Source organism: Sinocyclocheilus grahami, unplaced genomic scaffold (genome assembly GCF_001515645.1).
Source record: "Sinocyclocheilus grahami isolate Dianchi unplaced genomic scaffold, SAMN03320097.WGS_v1.1 scaffold798.1, whole genome shotgun sequence".
In the NCBI taxonomy this organism is placed as follows: Eukaryota; Metazoa; Chordata; class Actinopteri; order Cypriniformes; family Cyprinidae; genus Sinocyclocheilus; species Sinocyclocheilus grahami.
Window position 1 is genome coordinate 354,962 of NW_015505977.1, and position 20,821 is coordinate 375,782.

At 37.7% G+C, this 20,821-nt stretch overlaps 3 protein-coding genes and 1 pseudogene across 7 annotated transcripts in view; all 4 read right to left on the reverse strand.

Moving 5' to 3' along the window:
• The window catches only part of LOC107561912 (amine sulfotransferase-like), a 13,022-nt pseudogene extending 6,091 nt beyond the window's left edge, over positions 1–6,931 (reverse strand).
• Positions 1–20,382, reverse strand: part of LOC107561910 (amine sulfotransferase-like) — a 24,518-nt gene extending 4,136 nt beyond the window's left edge. Inside the window, exon 1 of one of the 3 annotated variants that reach the window (XM_016246448.1) lies at positions 20,337–20,382. The gene's annotated coding sequence lies outside the window, so the exon portion shown is untranslated. Of the gene's footprint in view, positions 1–6,874; positions 6,902–20,336 lie in introns of those variants that run through there. The other 2 variants (XM_016246451.1, XM_016246450.1) reach the window with 2 other exon arrangements.
• Positions 1,596–6,955, reverse strand: LOC107561911 (amine sulfotransferase-like). Of its 2 annotated transcripts, XM_016246453.1 has the most exons (6): positions 6,709–6,955; positions 6,331–6,533; positions 6,134–6,260; positions 5,123–5,217; positions 2,678–2,858; positions 1,596–2,025 (listed from the first exon to the last, which is right to left on the reverse strand). In XM_016246453.1, the coding sequence occupies exons 1-6, from the start codon at positions 6,872–6,874 to the stop codon at positions 1,898–1,900; spliced, it is 900 nt and encodes a 299-aa protein (XP_016101939.1). In that variant the 5' UTR covers positions 6,875–6,955; the 3' UTR covers positions 1,596–1,897. The 2 variants fall into 2 exon arrangements, with proteins under 2 accessions (XP_016101939.1, XP_016101938.1); XM_016246452.1 differs by lacking the exons at positions 1,596–2,025; positions 2,678–2,858 and adding an exon at positions 3,699–4,357.
• On the reverse strand, positions 11,464–20,395 carry LOC107561909 (amine sulfotransferase-like). 2 transcript variants are annotated; one of them, XM_016246447.1, is made up of 6 exons: positions 20,171–20,395; positions 16,847–17,049; positions 16,640–16,766; positions 13,530–13,624; positions 13,235–13,415; positions 11,464–11,683 (listed from the first exon to the last, which is right to left on the reverse strand). In XM_016246447.1, exons 1-6 carry the CDS (start codon positions 20,334–20,336, stop codon positions 11,556–11,558), a joined length of 900 nt encoding a protein of 299 aa, XP_016101933.1. In that variant the 5' UTR covers positions 20,337–20,395; the 3' UTR covers positions 11,464–11,555. The 2 variants fall into 2 exon arrangements, with proteins under 2 accessions (XP_016101933.1, XP_016101931.1); XM_016246445.1 differs by lacking the exon at positions 20,171–20,395 and adding an exon at positions 17,712–17,927.
• Positions 20,396–20,821: the final 426 nt, after the last annotated feature.

The following is a 20,821-nucleotide window of genomic DNA, read 5'->3' on the forward strand; positions in this document are numbered from 1 at the left end:
ACATATACACACTCACACACACACACACACACGCACACGTATACACATTGTGTCCTCATAAACCACACACACATGCACACACACAGACACACACACACACACACACACACACACACACACACACACTGGAATTTACAATTTAATTATTCTTATTTTTTAAATGTAAAATTAATGGCTCTTTATGAAGTGGCTATTTACACTTGTTGGCAGAAGCTATTTACACTAACTCCGCCCACCAACATGTGATTGGCATAGTCAACATTACATAAGAGATTATCAAACAACAGCTCCAGTGGCACAGATTATAAAGCACCGCATTATGCCTGCTGTAGTCTTTTTGATGCAATCGACCTGAGTTCGAATCCGCTTTTTGCCAAACTTGGTACTTATGTTATGAACTTGACAGTGTTTGCTGACATATACCGGTCATTTTGGGGAACTGAAGCATCTTAGAAAAGTAGTTATAACTATTATAAAATACATGAAATACCATTATTATACAATTAATAGTTAAAACATTTAACTTACTGCATAGGGGGATTTTTATAAATGTAAGTGCTTGCAAGAAGTAGTTGAAAAGAAAAATCAAAAAGATCAATGCTGAGATAAAGTTATTCCACACACTGTAGGCTACCTCTTTTCCAGTGAAAACATACTGTGTTTCACTGTAATACTTTGATCACAGACGTCTAGATATTTAATGTTATCTCTGGTATCGGGGACGCATTGTCGCATCTTTCAGATTGAGTCTTTGAAAAAAAAAAAGTGAAATTTTTCTAACAATATTTCAGTTGACAATTTGCATGTCCTGTATTTTCTGTCAGTTGTTTAGAATCAGAAATGGCGATGCCCGATTCATGAACCAATCACTCGAGTCAGTGCTCTTCAATGAATCGCTTCCATTAGTTAGGCCTGAATCTGTTCATGATTCCATCTAAATTATCCGATGTTCACTCACGGACTGAATCGTTTGGACCAAGATTTACACACATTTTAACGAGTGTGTGATACACACCTAGATTTAGTCTAGAGCCTGAGTTTGAAAGTGATGGCGTTTGTCGAGTGCAGTTCTCCCTCTCTCTTTTCGCGCCTCTTTTTCCACACACCGATCATCTGGAGAGCCAATCATGCAAAAGGACCAGGATTAGCAAATTTCTCTGAGACTACCTGAAGATACGAGATTAGATTGATCGACAATCTGACATAACAAATCCTACACCTCTGAGAATTAAATTTGTAAAGTAATCGGTTGAGACTTTTAAGATAAGAAATTTGACTTCAAACCTAATTGCTATTCCTTTAACTCAATATATTTCTTGCACGCTCCTGAACATTGAAATAGTGACCTTTTCTTTCAGTGAAAAGAGATGGTAAAAAGTTTTTGAAATAAAAAACAAACAAACAAACTGTATGAAAGAGGATTTGCAACCCCTTTGATTAATTTGATTGTGAAAAGTGAAAAGTCACAGTTAATTTCATAAGTTATTTTCAGATTTATTTAGATAAAAAGATTTACAGAGAGAAAAGATTTTTCTTTGTAAATAAGGTGAATGAATGAATCACTCACAGGAAGTAAACAAACAGTAATAAACCTGGGAGGCTTATTTTTTACACCACATGACAACTGAAGTGAACCGAAAAAATTATAATGAAAAAGTAAACAGACAAGGGGCCGAATGAAAAAAAAAAAATCATTAGAATATTTGGACTTTTAAAATTCATTTTTCACACCACATAAAGTTCAGAAAGCCAATATTAACCTCATCAATTCCTGATTGTTATCTCTTTTGATATGGTCGTGTAGCCAACACATCAATTCACATTATACGTTCCTTTTATTATCATGATAGTGTTTTATCTTTATTAGCTTGTAAAATGGATGCCACATCTTGAGTTTTCAGCCATGCAATTCTGAAATGTCCCAGATCATGTTAAGAGGTACGTCCTTCATTCTTTCCTGGTAGATGCGGTCAAAACATTCACTCTGAGCCACAGTTAAAGAGTTCTTCCAGTCCCCAACTGTTCCTGTAACACAGCAGGTTGCAAACATTAAAGGGATATGAAACATCTGTCATTAATTACTCACCCTCGTGTCGTTCCAAACCCGCAAGACCTTCGTTTATCTTCAGAACACAAATTAAGATATTTTTTATGAAATCTGAGAGCTTTCTGACCCTGCATAAACAGCAATGCAACTACCATATTTCATAGCCCAGAAAGGCAGTAAGGACATTGATAAAATAGTCCATGAGGGATCAGTGGTTCAACCGTAATGTTATGAAGATAAGAGAATATTTTTGTGCGCAAAGAAAACAATAATAACAATTTTATTCAATGATTTTTTTATCTTCCAGGTTATTCTCCGTCGCTATTCACGAGGGTACAACAATTTGTGTTCCGAAGATGAACGAAGGTCTTACGGGTTTAGAACGACATGAGGGTGAGTAATTCATGACAAAATTTTCATTTTTGGGTGAACTATCCCTTTAATATAACATTTTCCTATTACTGCTGATATTAGATGCTTATTACATTTATGAATAAATGTAATGTTAATAGATTTAATAATAAACGTTTAAATAATGTTTAAATAATACATGCAAAAATTTTATTAACATGAAGGTGACACATTTATATATTTGTATCTTGATGCTTTATTTGACACTACTTGTCTTACCTTTGCGCAAAAAAATTCCTTTTGGACAGTCTGTGGCATTCAGAGAAAGGGATTCATAGTTGGCCAAGGGGTCTTTCTTCATGTGCTTGAATGTGGCTGCATCCACCACTTTATCAATCGCTGCATCTGACAGATTCTTTCCCACAAACTCACAGATTTTTACAACAACGGATCTGAGGTCCTAATGAAAGATTTATACATTTAATCAATTAAGTCTATAGAGATTCATATACAGTATATCCAAAGAGAAGTACAATAACTCAAAATAAGTTTTAATGGAGTGGTCAAAGGGTCAGAAGCCAAACCAGACTCACCTTGATCATTTCTTCATAAGTAAGGATCAGGATGTTGTATTTGTCTTTATTTGTGATCCATCCTTTAACATGGTCAAACCAACAGCCACCAATCACTACAAATCAAAGGTCCTTACAGCCTACAAAAGCAAAATAACTAAAACCCACAATGACACTTACCAAGCAAATAAATATAGTAAACAATAAGATAAAAAAGACAAATTATTTCCATCATTTTGCCACAATATTATGTTTTATTATTTATGAATACAAATACTATCTTTCTCTCACTCTCTAACAAATGCACACACATACAGTACGGACACACATTCACACAGAAAGGTGTTGTAAGCGCTGCTCCGACGTTTTTTATCAGTAAATAGCTTCGCAACTTTTAAAGCTACAGAACATTTCTCACTATAGAGTTAATAACAGCGCTGTTCTTGAAGAAGATAAACTTACAGTTTCGCTAGTAGCGGAGACGCTGCTGACGTTGAGAGTCGTGCAGACTCAGGTAATTCACACATGCTTAATCAATCTCTCTCTCTGATAACTTCATTATTAACTGCATTGTCTGCTATCAACGGCTCAAGCCTCCATTACTAGGTCTAAAATTATATTTTGGAATTAGCAACCTCACCTCACTGGTGAGAGCCAAAGAGGAGCCTTGAGCAGGAGAGGACAGATGGAAACACAGGCCACAGCCAGGACTGCGCTCAGAGGCGACGACGGTGATGGAGGGGAAGCCCGCTGCGCAGACAGAGAGCTAAGGAGGTGGAGCAACGGATCAAGACATCTGCGATGGAGTCATAGCAATGATCGCCCGAGATGTAGGTGGGGATCCAGAGACCAGAGGGTGAGCTGGAGCGACTGAGGAAGGAAGGAATCCACAGCGGAGGTGTGGTGAAGTCCAACCTTAGTGGAGCTGACTGACCGAGGGAGCCCAGTGAGGCCGAATAGCCAATAGTTCATGCCGGAATCGAGGGTGGGAGTAGAACAGGTGTCTGGATGGCGGGATGAGGTGGAGTGGAGTCATCTGTAGCCAGAGGCAGAATCACAAGCTCCTCAGGTGCAGGAGACGAAGACTTCCAGGAAGACCGAGATGGAGCCTCACCACTGAACGGAGGTGAAACAGAGGGACAAATTCCACGAGTACTGCCTCTGTAATTGATGAGACAGTCGACACGCACACCTGTTCGGAGGAGGTCCCCTTTGGCTTGCTGTTGGCATTGCTCTTTCTGGTGAACGACTGAGGCATTATCTCCATCTGTGGTGGGCTCAGGCTATCGCTCCTCGCAGTGGAGCACCCACTCCACATAGACCGCAAAGCTCCGCGCTCAAGGCAAAGCAGATGAACGGCGGCAACGTGATCCATAGAAAAAAACCACTGACAAAATGAAAATAAGAGTTTAAATGACACGCCGCTACTGGTTTTCTTTGTGGACCAGTGTTCTGTCACACGGGTGGTTGTATAAACACACATGAAGATGAAGGCAAATATGTAATATTTAATAAATCTAACAGGTAATCCAACATGAACAGAGCAATATACAACACATCTAAGACAGATGACACCGGACAACTAGACTGTAACGGAACCAAAATTTAATACACATGATAATGAAACACACACACACATAAACATAAAGACCAACTAACTAAGGAAAGACAGTGCAAGCTAAAAAAAAACAGGTAAGTATAAGCATCCCGTGTAATTATTAGAATTGAATTATTAGGTGTAATCACAACTATTCAACGGCCCATAGTCAATTATTCCTTACACACACACACACACATATATATATACAGGTGCATCTCAATAAATTAGAATGTTGTGGAAAAGTTCATTTATTTCAGTAATTCAACTCAAATTGTGAAACTCGTGTATTAAATAAATTCAATGCACACAGACTGAAGTAATACTTTAATTGTGATGATTTTGGCTCAAGAACCAAAGACTTAAACTACTTCAGTCTGTGTGCATTGAATTTATTTAATACACGAGTTTCACAATTTGAGTTGAATTACTGAAATAAATGAACTTTTCCACGACATTCTAATTTATTGAGATGCACCTGTATATATACAGTACAATAACTCCAAAGAAAGTTTGATGGAAAGGTCAAGGGGTCATAGGCCAAACCTGTCTCACCTTAATCATTTCTTCATAAGTAAGGATCAGGATGTTGTATTTGTCTTTATTTGTGATCCATCCTTTAACATGGTCAAACCAACAGCCACCAATCACTACAAACCAGAAACAACATTAGTGTTTTTCAAACTTCGCAACCGGTTCAAGACTCTTTATTTTTGTACTAAGTTAACCTACACTGAGGAGTATATAAAAGTTGTACTAATTCCAAATCACATAAATCTTAATAACTATCATTCATTATATATCATTTATAAGATATACTTTTTTATTAATGAGGGATGGAAGTGAAAAACACTTTATATTCAGATGTGCATAGTTATTAAACAGGTTTTATTTTACAGGTAAAATGTCCAAAAAAAGAGATTTGGATTATAAAAATTGCTCAGTGAGGCAACAGGGTCACAAGTTGAGAAGAAAGGGTATCAACTGCAAAAGACTTGAATTAGGTGAAGAATTAGGTGTTAAACCAAGAATTAAACCATCGGGAACACTTCAGTCCTGTGCTACTATTTTCCAGAACTGCAAACTACTTGGAGTCTTCAGAAGTACCTTCAGAAGGCTCTCAGAGACTTTACTAAGGTAAAGAACCCTGAAACATGACCCCCATCTAAGAACCGCAAGCTGAAGTGTTGTGAAATACATTAAGACAAATTTGTAAAGGCTTAATAGACAGATTGAGGTTGAGAGTGACTGTTGAGGGACCAGCACCACTTCCTCTTGCACCACAGAAATTATCTTCCAGAATGGCAGAAAGTTTTGAGAGTTAATTTTAAGTCTATCTCCTACTCTGAAAGGTCCATCTTGCTAATTGTTAGTAGCAGCTCACACTACAACCCCACGACTTAAACTGGTGCTGGTACCTCAAGAGTCACTCTCAGTCATACTGTCCACACTGTCAACTATCTGTCCATAAAACTTTTTTTAAAAATTAGTCTTCATGTATTTCATCTGTTTTGCAAAAAAAATTATATACTGTATAGACTTAGGCTGTATTGTTTTGGCTCTTACTGCATCCGGTGAAGAATTTTTCCAGCATCTCATTGAAGCTCTCAGAAGAATCCAGGTTTTTCATGTTGTTGGAAAAATGGAAATATGACACCATGACATCTTTAGGGTTTCTCATGACATAGATGACCTGAAAGCAAAGACAGGCGCATTAAAACGTGCATTACATCAAGCCATCATCTGATGGAACGCATACACACTTTTCCTTTTCTTTGCAGCATTTTGGGCATCAGTGGCTGGAGTAAATGTGAGCAGAAGAGTCTCGGAGATGGACGTGTGCTGAAATCTCTCCCTGTTATCCGATACTCCAGCCAGGGCATCTGCTCGTATGTGATTTGGTTGGCTTTGTCTGGGAAATCTTCCGCGTATATTAACGTCATGATCCGTTGGGTCCACACCGTACCTGAGAAACCGGCATAGAGTTAGTTATAAAATACATTGGGCTTGATTGAATAATGTTAATCATTTATGTTATTACATTGAACATGCATGTGCTAATTATAGCTTAAATGGGCAAAGTCAAAGTATGCAGAAAGTTTGACTACAGAGGTAATTTATTTTACAAACATCTCTCTTACCAGATTTTGGGAAGGTGACAACAAAGACATCATCATCCTTTGTTTCAAAATCCGCTAAACTGTCAATATATTCTGGAGTAAGATCATGATTTTCTGTCAAAGTTATGACAGTTCCTTTGTAGGTGAACATTTTGTCACTAAGCATTTTGTATTCCTGCTGAGCCATGTTTGAGATCTTACTGAACCGAACCAACGACACTAGTAAAGCGTAATAGTGGAGAAGACCTAGGGGCAGATTTCACTGAGAAAATAGCTTATCTTTGCTGTTACACAACAGTCAGTTAAAGCATTATTTAAATTTGCATTGGCAAGATCATGGCCAACCTTTGGACATGTTGCTTTAACCTAAATCTGTATTATCAGCCTGTGTACGTAAATGTAATATAAAGTTCAGAAGGCCAACAATATCACAAATAGAAATGCAAAGACTGCTGTAATGCACAGATTTTCATTGCATTTGTTCCATATTTGTACTTTCAGTAATATTCTAGATCAGTGGTTCTCAAACTTTTTGAAGTAAAGGGTCCTTGTCGTCCTAAACAATATTTAGAGGCCCCCCATATACTGCAGGTTAAGATATTTCTACTGTAATGCAAAGCTTCTTGGTTTAACATTTTATTTACAGAAACTGGTAGTGCTGGTTTATTGAATTAATGAACTGTGGTTCGTTTTGTGATTCCAGAAGTTTCAAGAACTGCATGTTTTATGTGATATATGTTTGTCAAAGCTTTGTCTTAGGTTAACCTCATCATAAAAAAACACTTGTTTGCAGTTTTGAATGTAGATAAGAATATGAAGCAATTATAGAGATTTAATGAGACCTTCATTAAAGCACAAAGGTTTGAAATTGGAACGACATGTATCAGTTCGGTCATTTCGTTCACGAACCACTGAGAAGGAAATAAAAGTATCTGAGCATCATAGTATCACAGCATTTACAAAAGTCCATATCCCTGTTGAAAAAACTTTTTCAACAGGGTTATGGCTATTAATTGTTTTCTTTCTTTGATAATTAAGTAATATTTTATTCAATAGTACAATAACAGATTGCTTTAATTACTTATTAATTCGTTACATTTATATAGCGCTTTTCTGGGTACTCAAAGCGCTTTACATTACAACAACCACCAATGTGCAGCATCCACCTGGATGATGCGACGGCAGCCATATTGCGCCAGAACGCCCAACACACAGCAGCTTAACTAATATTTTATTCAGTAGTACAATAAAACATTGTTTTCAAGAATACAATCATTTATTTCAGAGATATAAAAAAATATAATCTCAAGTAAGTGTTTTTCCTTACCTCTCAGGCAGAGTCGGATAGGCGGTATTATGTTTCCAATACATTCTTGTTCTCTCTCAACAATGCTATAACATCACACGCAGACGGCAACGTAATCTTGCTAAGCTGCGTCCTATCTGCACCTCTTCTGCTGCACCTCTGCCATTTTCTGTGGGTCTCTGGAATTGTCAGTCAGCTGTCAACAAACTTCATTCTGGCCATTGTCGGTCAATTACTCAATTACCATCAATTACTCAATAAGTACCTTGGTCCATGTTTATACCCGCCAACTTGAGTACCGCATAACTTATTCTGTACATTAGCTAATAGGTAGGCCTACATGCACCAGTACGTACAAAGGAAGTATATGGAAATAGGACTGTAAAATAAAGTGCACCATTTTACATAAACATTACACAGGAATTACCAGTTCTTCAAACTTTGTAAGCACTGTTGTGGAGAGCAATTTAGCATTAACTGTCCTACCCAAGCAATTGAAAAATAGTCCTCTTTTTATTATGTAAGGTTAGCACTTTCCAAGCGTACCGTAAGTACAGTATGTGTCTTGTTTGTTACCACATAATACCACATTTCTCCGTAGGTGCTACACATTTACCATGTACATATCATTAGTATGTACAGTAATGTGTCTTATTAATTGCCATATACAGATACTGTAAGGATGTGCCTGTTTGTACCCACTTGTCCGTAAGTACTACATATTTGCCATGCATATACAATACATTAGTAAGTACAGTAAAGTATCTAATTAGTTACCATGTACAGGCACTACCTGTAAGTGACCGTTATTACCCACACTTATCTGTATGTACAAAATAATTACCATGCATGTACGACTGTTAAGTTTCTTCTTTGTTACCATGTACATTCACTTCAGGAAAGTACCTTGTGTTACCACGCATTTGCCTGTATTTACCATTTATGTACCAGGTAAACTACTGTAAAATAAAGTGCTACCGGTAACCTCTCTCACTATACACAGCATGTAGCCTATAGCACTATAGTAAAATAAAATCCCAGGTCCGAGCGTCCACTGCTATTTAGCACTCTGGCATGAATATTCCATTCATTCATAAAGAGAGACAGCAGAGATTCTTCAACGGGTTACATTTGAGAGCTATTGAGTTATAAAATAGAGTAAATGAAGTAGCCTATAAGGTGATTAGTCTGCTTAACATGACACACACACACAGACAGAGAGAGAGAGAGAGAGAGAGAGAGAGAGAGAGAGAGAGATGAATACTCAAATTGAAGAATTCTGTTGTTTCAGGTTTCTAGATTCTAGGTTTATGTTTATTTATCATTGTCATATACATTTTGCATTCTGCTCTTTTTATGTAGATTTCAAGTATTTTAGTTCATACAATAATACATTTATTTCAATCATCTGTTGAAAAAAAAAATAGAAACCATCACATAATTTGTAATGGTTTTACTGGTTATAATGAAAATTGTATTGGTTTTAATGGAAACTGTAATGGCGCCTGTTAGTCTCTACTGGTAATTGGTCACGTTCTGTTCATGGCTTTTGTTAAAGCCACTAAATCCTAATGTAATATGTCCCAAAACACACTACAGGAAACCTAAAAATTTTAATGGTTAAAAGTTTATGGTTTGTAATGTTTGTAATGGTATTTGTAGTGGAAATCATTTGAATTTCTGTGATGGTTTCTATTGTTTTTGTTAGCAGGGTCACCATGGGTTTTGTGATGTTATTTGCCATAAATGCAATATGATTGCTGTAATATTGTGAGATAGTAGCGACCGTTTGTAGTTGTGTTGGGCCTATTTGGGAGAAAATCCAGGGCCCTCTTTTACTCCCAGTCCGTCCCTGGTTGCCACCTTCCTGACCATGTATAACGATGCCTTGTCACATCAGAAACCTGAGAGAAGTTAGTTGTTTCGTTAGCATCTCTCGACAGTATTTCTGCTTCGCTTTTAACTGGGAGTCTTGCTGTACTGCCACACTAGGTTGCTATGAGACAAATATCTGAAACTGAGCCAGACATTCTCTTTGATTATTCAGTTTTCTTATTTAATGCCAGTCCGCTGATTACGCAAAAGCGACACTGTGTGCAGAAATGTTTTCCCCGTGTTTCACATAAGTCAACCAGAGAAAGTCGTTGGACCTCTACGGTTGAACTGACCTCTTTTTTGTGAGGAGCCGTTTCCTCGTATCTTTGTAGTTGGACTTAGTAGTATAACAGGATTTATAGGTTGATTCGATTTCATAAGATCCCTGCAGCAGGTTTCAGCTGTGCTGGATGCAGGAACAGGAGTGATATAGGAGACAATTGAGGGAGATCAACCGGGTTAGATGTTGTCATTTGTAGGACTAGTGTCCCGGGTCTGCTTGCTTATAAAGTAATCAGAAATTGGCCAATGTCTCTTCATATTTCAGTGCAATTATCATTTTATACCATGGTGAAAACTGAAATAGTGATAGGCCTACAATGACTTACGAACTCTAGAAATTCTCTAATAAACTCGTAATTGGTGGTTTTTAAATGAGCACGAGCTGAACGAACCATGTTTTACTTAACTTATTTGATATGTATTAACACACTTCTTAATATTAAAAAGTCTGCTAATAAGATGTTCTATGCAAGATATATGCTTCATTTGTGATATAGGTATAGATATAGATATTTATTTCTGTCAGTTGTTTAGAATCAGAACTAACGATGCATGATTCACGGAGGATCGCTCTTTTGAGTCGATTCTTTTCAATGGATCACTTCCATTAATTAGGCTACTCCTGAATCGGTTCATGATTCCATCTGACCAGTTCACTGGTGAACTAAATCATTTGGACCATGTTGCTTTTAAATGTATTTTCAAATAAACACGTAGGCCTACCTATTAGATTAAACTAGCCAACTATTTAGTTATATGAATAGCCCAACACTGAAAGTAAAATTTTTAATGTGTGTGGTCGAGTGTGTGATACACATCTAGATTTATTCTTATTACATGGAGCCTAGGTTTGAAACGCGGATTGTCAGGTTTGGCGAGCGTGGCTCTCCTCCATCTCTTTTCGAGCCTCTTTTCCCACACACGGGTCACCTAATCCTTCCTCTGGAGAGCCGATCATGCAAAACGACTGGGATTAGCAAACTTCTCTGAGACTACGAAGATCTGAGTTCAGATTGTGATCTACAGTCTAGGCCTAATATAAAAAAATCCTACACCACCGAGATCCTACACTCAACCAATTACTTTACACATTTAGTTCTCCTACACCACCGAGAACTTAATGTTTGTAGAGTAATTGGTTGAGAGTTTCAAGACAAGTATTTTACTTAAATGAATTGCTATTTTCATTTATGAGTGAAACTTATTACTTGCATGCTCATGATCATTGAAATACTAACCTTTTCTGTCAGTGAAAAGGTGAACCCTGGATAAAACGTTTCAGTTTTAGCAATAAAAACAAAAAAACTAAATAATTTTTCACAATATTATGCCTTCCTTTTATTATTGTGATAGTGTTTTATCTTTATTAGTTTGTATAATGGATGGGATGTCGCAGCTTGAGTTTTCAGCCATGCAATTCAGAGATGTCCCATACAAAGTTAAGAGGTACGTCCTTCATTCTTTCTTGGTAAACGCGGTCAAAACATTCACTCTGAGCCACGGTTAAAGAGTTCTTCCATTCACCAACTGTTCCTGTAACACAGCAGGTTGAAAACATTAATATAACATTTTCCCACTGCAGCTGATATATCACACTTATCACATTTAAAGGGATAGTTCACCCAAAAATTTAAATGATGTCGTTATTTACCCTCATGTTGTTCCAAACATGTAAGATCTTCGTTCAACTTCTGAACACAAATTAAGATATTTTTGATGAAATCCGAGAGCTTTCTGGCCCTCCATAGACAGCAGGGGTCCTACTATGTTGAAGGCCCAGAAAGGTACCAAGAACATCGACAAAATAGTCATTGTGACAATAATGGTTCAACCATAATTTTATGAAACAAAAAAAAGACTTTATTCAACAATTATTTTCCCTAGAGTCACACTCTGCCTCCATTATAGAGAGAACCACAATGCATGCTTGTGCTTTCCTTCAAGTAAACAAGGCGCAGCACATGCTTGTTCTACGTAAGCAGCACCACGCCACGGTACTCTCCATAATGGAGGCAGAGGTGACTCAGGAGAGAAGAATTGTTGAATAAAGTTATTTCTGTGTTTTGTTTTTGTTCAAAAGTATTCTTGTAGCTTCCTAAAATTACGCTTGAACCACTGATGTCACAAGGACTATTTTGTCGATGTTCTTGGTACCTTTCTGGGCCTTGAACATGGTAGGACCCTTGCTGTCTATGGAGGGTCAGAAAGCTCTCGGATTTAATCAAAAATAAAATTTATGTTCCGAAGATGAACGAAGGTCTTGGGTTTGGAACGACATGAGGGGGAGTAATTAATGACAGAATTTTCATTTTTGGGTGAACTATCCCTTTAATAATTAACTTTTAAATAATTAACAATTTCAAAGGTCTAATGTTTCGTTGATGTTGCATTAATAAACCTGATTGAGACAAGCAGGGAAAATAATGATACTTAGAAATATGATAATGCCAACTCTTAAAGGGTTAGTTCACCCACAAATGAAAATTCGGTCATTAATTACTCACCCTCATGTCGTTCCAAACCCGTAAGACCTTCGTTCATCTTTGAAACACAAATTAAGATATTTTTGATAAAATCTGAGAGCTATTTTGGAGAGTATCCCAGAACATAATCAACATAATAAACATAATCAGCGTTGTTTACGTTCAGTAGACAGCGTGCATGCTAAACGTAAATTATGTCAAACGTAAACGCTGATTATGTTGATTATGTTCTGGGATACTGTCCAAAATGGCAGAAGACAGTAACTCTGGGAGAAGAATTGTTGAATGAATTGTGTTATTATTGTTTTCTTTTCGCACAAAAAGTATTCTTGTTGCTTCGTAAAATTACGGTTGAACCACTGATGTCACATGGACTATTTTACCAATGTCCTTACTATGTTTCTGGACCTGGGAACATTGCAGTTGCATTGCTGTCTCCGGAGGGTCAGAGAGCTTTCAGATTTTATCAAAAATATCTTAATTTGTGTTCCGAAGATGAACGAAGGTCTTACGGGTTTGGAACGACATGGGGGTGAGTAATTAATGACAGAATTTTCATTTTTGGGTGAACTAACCCTTTAATTTTCCAATTTGGTCTGACCTTTGCGCAAAAAAAGTCCTTTTGGGTGGTCTGTGATATTCTGAGGAAGGAATTCATAGTTGGCCAAGGGGTCTTTCTTCATGTGCTTGAACGTGGCTGCATCCACCACTTTATCAATCGCTACATCTGACAGATTCTTTCCCACAAACTCACAGATTTTCACAATGACGGATCTGAGGTCCTGATAAAAGATTTGTACATTTCATATAAATATTCGTATACATTATATCCAAAGAAAAAAACTCCCAAAATTTTGATGGAAAGGTCAAAGGGTCATAAACCAAACCAGACTCACCTTGATCATTTCTTCATAAGTAAGAATCAGGATGTTGTATTTGTCTTTATTTGTGATCCATCCTTTAACATGGTCAAACCAACAGCCACCAATCACTACAAAAGCAGACACAACATTAGTGTTTTTTATACTTTGTAGCAAGTTTAAGACCTTTTTTTCTTTTTACCATTTTACCATAACCTACACTGATTGATATATCGGAGTGTCTATTTACAGTGTGCAAATAGCCCACCTTGTTGGCCGAGGCTATTTACACTAACTCCACCCACCAATGTGTGATTGGGCTAGTCAACACTATAAAGATGACTGTCAAACATTAGCTCCAACTGTATTAAAATCATAGCCATAGGTAACTGTTTAGAGCTACAATTGTAATTTGTAAATATTACAATGTAATTACAATTTATTTATTTAATTTTATATTTTATTAAAGTTCTATTTTGAGCCCCTATATTAGGTGGGTTTACTTCCATAATATTTGTGGGAGGGGGCACAACAATACATTTCTGCTTAGGGGACCCATTTGGCCAGCAGCGGCCATGTTGGAAACAGGCTTCTAGGGCCAGGGCTAAAGGTTTGCAAAACTAGAAAAAAGCTCTTCATCAATGAAAAGCGAAGAAAAGCCAGGCTGAGGTTTGCAAAAGACCATAAGTATTGGACTGTAGAGGACTGGAGTAAAGTCATCTTCTCTGATGAGCCTGATTTTAAGCTTTGCACAACACCTGGTCATCTAATAGTAAGACGGAATCCTGAAGATGCCTACAAGCACTGTGAAATTTGGTGGAGGATTGGTGATGATCTGGGGGTGCTTCAACAAGGCACATTCGTCTTTGTAAAGGGTGCATGAATCAAAACACGTACAAGGTTGTTCTTGAAGAAAACTTGCTTCCTTCTGTTCTGACAATGTTCCCCAACTCTGAGGATTGTTTTTTTCAGCAGGGCAATGCTCCATGCTACACAGCCAGCTCATTCAAGACCCTGCCATGGTCAGTCCAATCTCCAGACCTGAACCCTATTGAAACCTCTGAAATGTGATCAAGAGGAAGATGGATGGTGGAGATGAAGCTGGAGATGCCATGGGGAATGTTATGGAAATAATGTGGATGAATATTTTTGGAGGGTCGCGCAGACCTCCACGCGCTAGCCCGACGGTACCCTTACTGCTGTTAGGTACCAGGATGAAATCCTCAGAGCCACTGTCAGACCTTACACTGGTGCACTGGCCCTGGGTTCCTCTTGGTGCATGTGGCACAAGTTTGTAGTCAGTTTCTGGTGAAGAAGGCATTGATGCCATTGACTGGCCCTCACGTTCCCTAGACCTAAATCCAAATATAAAACTGAACATTATGTCTCAAAATATCCAAAGCCGCCAAGTAGCACCACAGACTCACTGATGCCCTGGTCAGGTCAGGTCTGGCAGGAGATCCCCCTGAACACCTTCCGCCATCTCATCAGGATGATACCTAGATTTTGCCAGGAGTGCCATACACACTACTGAGTTAAATTATGAGTTTCTTTGATGAAATCTATGCAAGTTTGATCAGCCTGTAATTTCATTTTTTTACTTTGATTTTCAGTCCTCAGTGGGTTGTTGATTTTGGTTTCCATTGGACATTGTCACATAATTTTGTTATTAACAAATTACTCAACTTGAATATTACGGCTGTCGATTTAACTCAATTAATGCCCCCACACGAGTGCTGTTTTTGTCTCAAATGTGATATTGATTTTATACAACAGTTCAATAAATGATAACTTAATATTGTGTTATATTAAGACACTGTACTGTTTGTTTTTGTTCAATTTTGCCAATGTTAATATTACCTTTAAAGCCACGGCAGAACTGTTTTGCCTTTCCAAGTAAGGCCCTCTCCCACATCGCACCCTAAATCCTTGTGGTCTTCCTCTAAGTCCACATGACATAATGACACTTTGACTGTCGAGTAGAAGTCTGCCGCAGAGCTCGCCCCAGTGTGGCCTCGGCAGAAGTGCACATTGAGGGCGCATAGCGGCCGTAAAGGGGGAGCTCACGAGCATCCTTCTGAAAGCTAAAAGGACAAATGGGACACCCTACGGTCTTGAGGACTTAATGGACATGCGCATGTGGCAGCCATTGTAAGTCCACAAGACCGTAAGTACACATGAAGTGTGCCATTTGGGACATTTCATTTCTGAATGAATTTGCGTTTTAAATGAATCGAATGAATGAATGACCCAATGTCTGTCACCTACTGGCAGTTTTAGTTTCTTATTTAGAGTATTATTTAATAAAAATTAATTGTATTTGTACATATCAATAACACATTTAAAAACTAAAACAAAAATGCATATTAATAAAAAACAAATTAAAGAGATAGTTCGCCCACAAATTATAAATGAAAAAAAAATTCCATAGCTACTTTTTGTAATATCGCTTTAATGTAATAATCACTTTAAATTTTCTTGGGTGGGTAATTTGTCAATTGTGTGTCAATTAATATGCGATTAAGTAGATTAATGAATCACCACATTGTGTAATTAATTAGATTACAAATGAAAAATTTATATATTTTATAATAATATAATAATTATATTATATAATATAATATCATTTTTTGTATTTATATTAAGTGTCTAATTTCCACCCCAAAAAAAGGATATATGTGACCCTGGACCACAAAACCAGTCTTAAGTCGCTGGGGTATATTTGTAGCAATAGCCAAAAATACATTGTATGGGTCAAAATTATTAATTTTTCTTTTATGCCAAAACTTATTAGGATATTAAGTAAAGATCATGTTCCATGAAGATATTTTGTAAATTTCCTATTGTAAATATATAAAACCTTAATTTTTGATTAGTAATATGCATTGCTAAGATCTTCATTTGGACAACTTTAAAGGTGATTTTCTCAATATTTCGTTTTTTTGCACCCTCAGATTCCAGATTTTCAAATAGTTGTATCTCAGCCAAATATTGTCCTATCCTAACAAACCATACATCAATGGAAAGCCTATTTATTCCGCTTTGATATAACTCTGATGTATAAATCTCAATTTCGAAAAATTGACCCTTATGACTGGTTTTGTGGTCCAGGGTCACATATTAGGTCTATTAGTTTTGGCTCTTACTCCATCCTGTGAAGAATCTTTCCAGCATCTCATCAAAGTTCTTGGAAGAATCCAGGTTTTTCATGTTGTTGGAAAAATGGAAATAGGACACCATGATGTCTTTAGGGTTTCTCATGACATAGATGACCTGACAGCAAAGACAGACTTATTAAAAAACTTTCATGACATCTTGAGAGTTCATTAATCGATTGATAAATGTGTACACACTTTTCCTTTTCTTTGCAGCATTTTCGGCATCAGCGGCAGGAGTAAATGGGAACAGAAGAGTCTTGGAGATGGACGTGTGTTGTAATTTTTCTCCATTGCTCGATACTCTAGCCATGGCATCTGGTCATGGGTGATTTGGTTGGCTTTGTCCGGGAAATCTTCAGCATATATTAAGGTCATGATCCGTTGGGTCCATACCGTACCTGAGAGAGTGATGTAGAGTCGAGCATAAAATACTAGGGGCTAGATAATGTTAAACATTTTGTCCTTACCTTATCCCTTTAACTGTCACCCGTCCCCTCTGTGGGACGCCTAAGTTTACTTCACTATAATCTAATCATGACAAACTATATATCATTGGAAAGGACTAAGACTCCTAAATATATATTTTACCAATGTTTTTGTTAAAAAATATGTAGGAAAAGATGAGTACACCTCAAAAATCTACATCATAACAGGAGTTCTGACCTTTGTCAAAAAAAGTCTTCTTTGTTGCCTTTTTCTCTATCATACTTTAGAAATCATCAGAAATTATATATCAGTTGAAAACTTTAAATCTCAAAATTCATCCTCTGAAACCCATTTTAAAATCAAATATTGCATTACCATGAAAATGGTACATCAATATCATGTTACAAAATGTTTTCGTTCATGAATTATAAAATTTAAGTTTGGATCGTGCACTTTCACGTCTATGTTCAAAAATGTCAGTGACAGTTAAGGGGTTGAACATTTTCGAACTAATGCAGAGTTCACACTGTTCTGCTAGAATAAACAGTGGCAAAGTCAAAGTACACCGAAAATTTTACTACAGAGGTCAATTTTAAATAGACATTTCATAAATATAGCCTAACATCTCACTTACCAGATTTGGGGAAGGTAACAACAAAGACATCATCATCCTTTGTTTCAAAATCCTCTAAACTGTCAATATATTCTGGAGTAAGATTATGATTTTCTGCCAAAGTTATGACAGTTCCTTTGTAGGTGAACATTTTGTCACCAAGCATTTTGTATTCCTGCTGAGCCATGTTTGAGATCTTACTGAGCCAAATGAAGTCAACGCTAGTAAAGAGTGTAAATAGATGAGAAAACATTGATTTATCCAGGACCTGATTTCACTGAGAAAAGAGCTGTTACATAACAGTCTGTTAAAATGTTACTTTTGCATAATTCATTGCCAACATTTGGATTTGTTGCTTTAACCTAATTATTTATTATCTGCCTTTGTAGATCAATGTAATAGTGATGTTCAGAAGGCCAACAATATCACAAATATAAATGCAAAGATTAGTATAATGCACAAATCCTGCTTGCATTTGGTTCATTTTTATATACTTTCAATAATATTCTAGATCAGTGGTTCTCAACCTTATTGACATCAAGGGTCCCCAATTTTATTAGCAGAAGCTGGGAGTGCTGGCATATTGTATTGACTGTAATTCATTTTTGTGATTCCAGAATGTGGCGAGGGGGGCGTGGTTCAGCGAGGTCTGCAGCAGGAGAGAGAGACAGGAGACAAGCGGTGCGTAAGTGGGTCAAGTGCAAATGACAAACACCTGTGTCTTGTTTCAGTAATTGGCGTGGAGAGACCAGATAAAGGCCACTGGGAAAGGAGGCAGGAGGAGAGACCCTGCATTCCATTCGGAAGGGCTCATCCCTATGCCCTAATCCCCTCAAAGGGTTTACCCTTTGGAGTGAGAGCTTCGAAGGGTTGAAGGGTGTAGGGGACAAAACAACTGTTTCTTGAAGTGCTCTTCTGCGTCATCATCTTCTGCCCACACGGAGGCGCCGTCATCATGCAAAGAATCTGCGCAAAGAATCATGGGAGCCCGAAGTGTCCATCAGCTATACCCTTCGAAATCCTTCATTCCGAAGGGCCCTTTTAAGTGGCCAGTTTTGAGCACTTCGGTTTGGAACGACCCTTCAATATGGCGGTCATGATTGTTTTCACTCCAAAGTGCCCTTCGGAGGGCGATATATCCCGTTTGGAATGCACCAAGAGACTGACAGGGACTCGTACCGGCTGGAGTGGGGAAGCTGAAGTTATATTTGGAGTTATATTTAACTTATGCAGAGTTGTTTAAAGCGTGTTGAGCACACCTGCTTTTGTGTTATTTTGAGAAGTCAAATAAAATACGAGTTCCAGTCACGTCGACCCTGTCTTCTTCCTTCCATACACTGAACCTTATTACACTGGTGCCGAAACCCGGGAAGGAAGAAGATTGCCGCTGCCATCATGCAATCCTCGCCTAGTACGCCGTTTGTGGAGGTCATTCAGTCGCTCGCCAGTCTGCACCAGGAACACCATCAGGCACTGTTGGGAATGGAACGGTGTTTCCAAGCCCTCGTCCAGGCCTAACAGGAAGACCGCGAGCTGTTCCGGAGCTGGATCAACTGGGAGCTTCGGGCTAGAGGAACCACGTCTGCTCCAGCCCCACCCACTCATGTGCCTCTCAACAAGATGGGTCCTCAGGATGATCTGGAGGCATTCATAGACCTGTTCGAGAGGTCTGCAGAGGCATGTGGGTGGCCACAACTGGACTGGCCGGTGCGGCTTATTCCTCTGCTGTCCAGAGAGGCACAGGTGGCTGCCCAACAACTGCCAGTCCAAAATCTTCAGCATATATTAAGGTCATGATCCGTTGGGTCCATACCGTACCTGAGAGAGTGATGTAGAGTCGAGCATAAAATACTAGGGGCTAGATAATGTTAAACATTTTGTCCTTACCTTATCCCTTTAACTGTCACCCGTCCCCTCTGTGGGACGCCTAAGTTTACTTCACTATAATCTAATCATGACAAACTATATATCATTGGAAAGGACTAAGACTCCTAAATATATATTTTACCAATGTTTTTGTTAAAAAATATGTAGGAAAAGATGAGTACACCTCAAAAATCTACATCATAACAGGAGTTCTGACCTTTGTCAAAAAAAGTCTTCTTTGTTGCCTTTTTCTCTATCATACTTTAGAAATCATCAGAAATTATATATCAGTTGAAAACTTTAAATCTCAAAATTCATCCTCTGAAACCCATTTTAAAATCAAATATTGCATTACCATGAAAATGGTACATCAATATCATGTTACAAAATGTTTTCGTTCATGAATTATAAAATTTAAGTTTGGATCGTGCACTTTCACGTCTATGTTCAAAAATGTCAGTGACAGTTAAGGGGTTGAACATTTTCGAACTAATGCAGAGTTCACACTGTTCTGCTAGAATAAACAGTGGCAAAGTCAAAGTACACCGAAAATTTTACTACAGAGGTCAATTTTAAATAGACATTTCATAAATATAGCCTAACATCTCACTTACCAGATTTGGGGAAGGTAACAACAAAGACATCATCATCCTTTGTTTCAAAATCCTCTAAACTGTCAATATATTCTGGAGTAAGATTATGATTTTCTGCCAAAGTTATGACAGTTCCTTTGTAGGTGAACATTTTGTCACCAAGCATTTTGTATTCCTGCTGAGCCATGTTTGAGATCTTACTGAGCCAAATGAAGTCAACGCTAGTAAAGAGTGTAAATAGATGAGAAAACATTGATTTATCCAGGACCTGATTTCACTGAGAAAAGAGCTGTTACATAACAGTCTGTTAAAATGTTACTTTTGCATAATTCATTGCCAACATTTGGATTTGTTGCTTTAACCTAATTATTTATTATCTGCCTTTGTAGATCAATGTAATAGTGATGTTCAGAAGGCCAACAATATCACAAATATAAATGCAAAGATTAGTATAATGCACAAATCCTGCTTGCATTTGGTTCATTTTTATATACTTTCAATAATATTCTAGATCAGTGGTTCTCAACCTTATTGACATCAAGGGTCCCCAATTTTATTAGCAGAAGCTGGGAGTGCTGGCATATTGTATTGACTGTAATTCATTTTTGTGATTCCAGAATGTGGCGAGGGGGGCGTGGTTCAGCGAGGTCTGCAGCAGGAGAGAGAGACAGG

Excerpts from the sequence above, each read along its gene's own strand:
- LOC107561909 (XM_016246447.1), bottom strand. The coding sequence starts at position 20,336 with ATGGCTCAGCAGGAATACAAAATGCTTGGTGACAAAATGTTCACCTAC. Across the intron at positions 16,767-16,846 it reads TGCTGCAAAGAAAAGGAAAA|GTCATCTATGTCATGAGAAA; the intron begins GTGTGTACACAT and ends CTTTGCTGTCAG. Across the intron at positions 13,416-13,529 it reads CTTATGAAGAAATGATCAAG|GACCTCAGATCCGTCATTGT; the intron begins GTGAGTCTGGTT and ends ATCTTTTATCAG.
- LOC107561911 (XM_016246452.1), bottom strand. The coding sequence starts at position 6,874 with ATGGCTCAGCAGGAATACAAAATGCTTAGTGACAAAATGTTCACCTAC. Across the intron at positions 6,534-6,708 it reads TGTCACCTTCCCAAAATCTG|GTACGGTGTGGACCCAACGG; the intron begins GTAAGAGAGATG and ends CCGGTTTCTCAG. Across the intron at positions 6,261-6,330 it reads TGCTGCAAAGAAAAGGAAAA|GTCATCTATGTCATGAGAAA; the intron begins GTGTGTATGCGT and ends CTTTGCTTTCAG.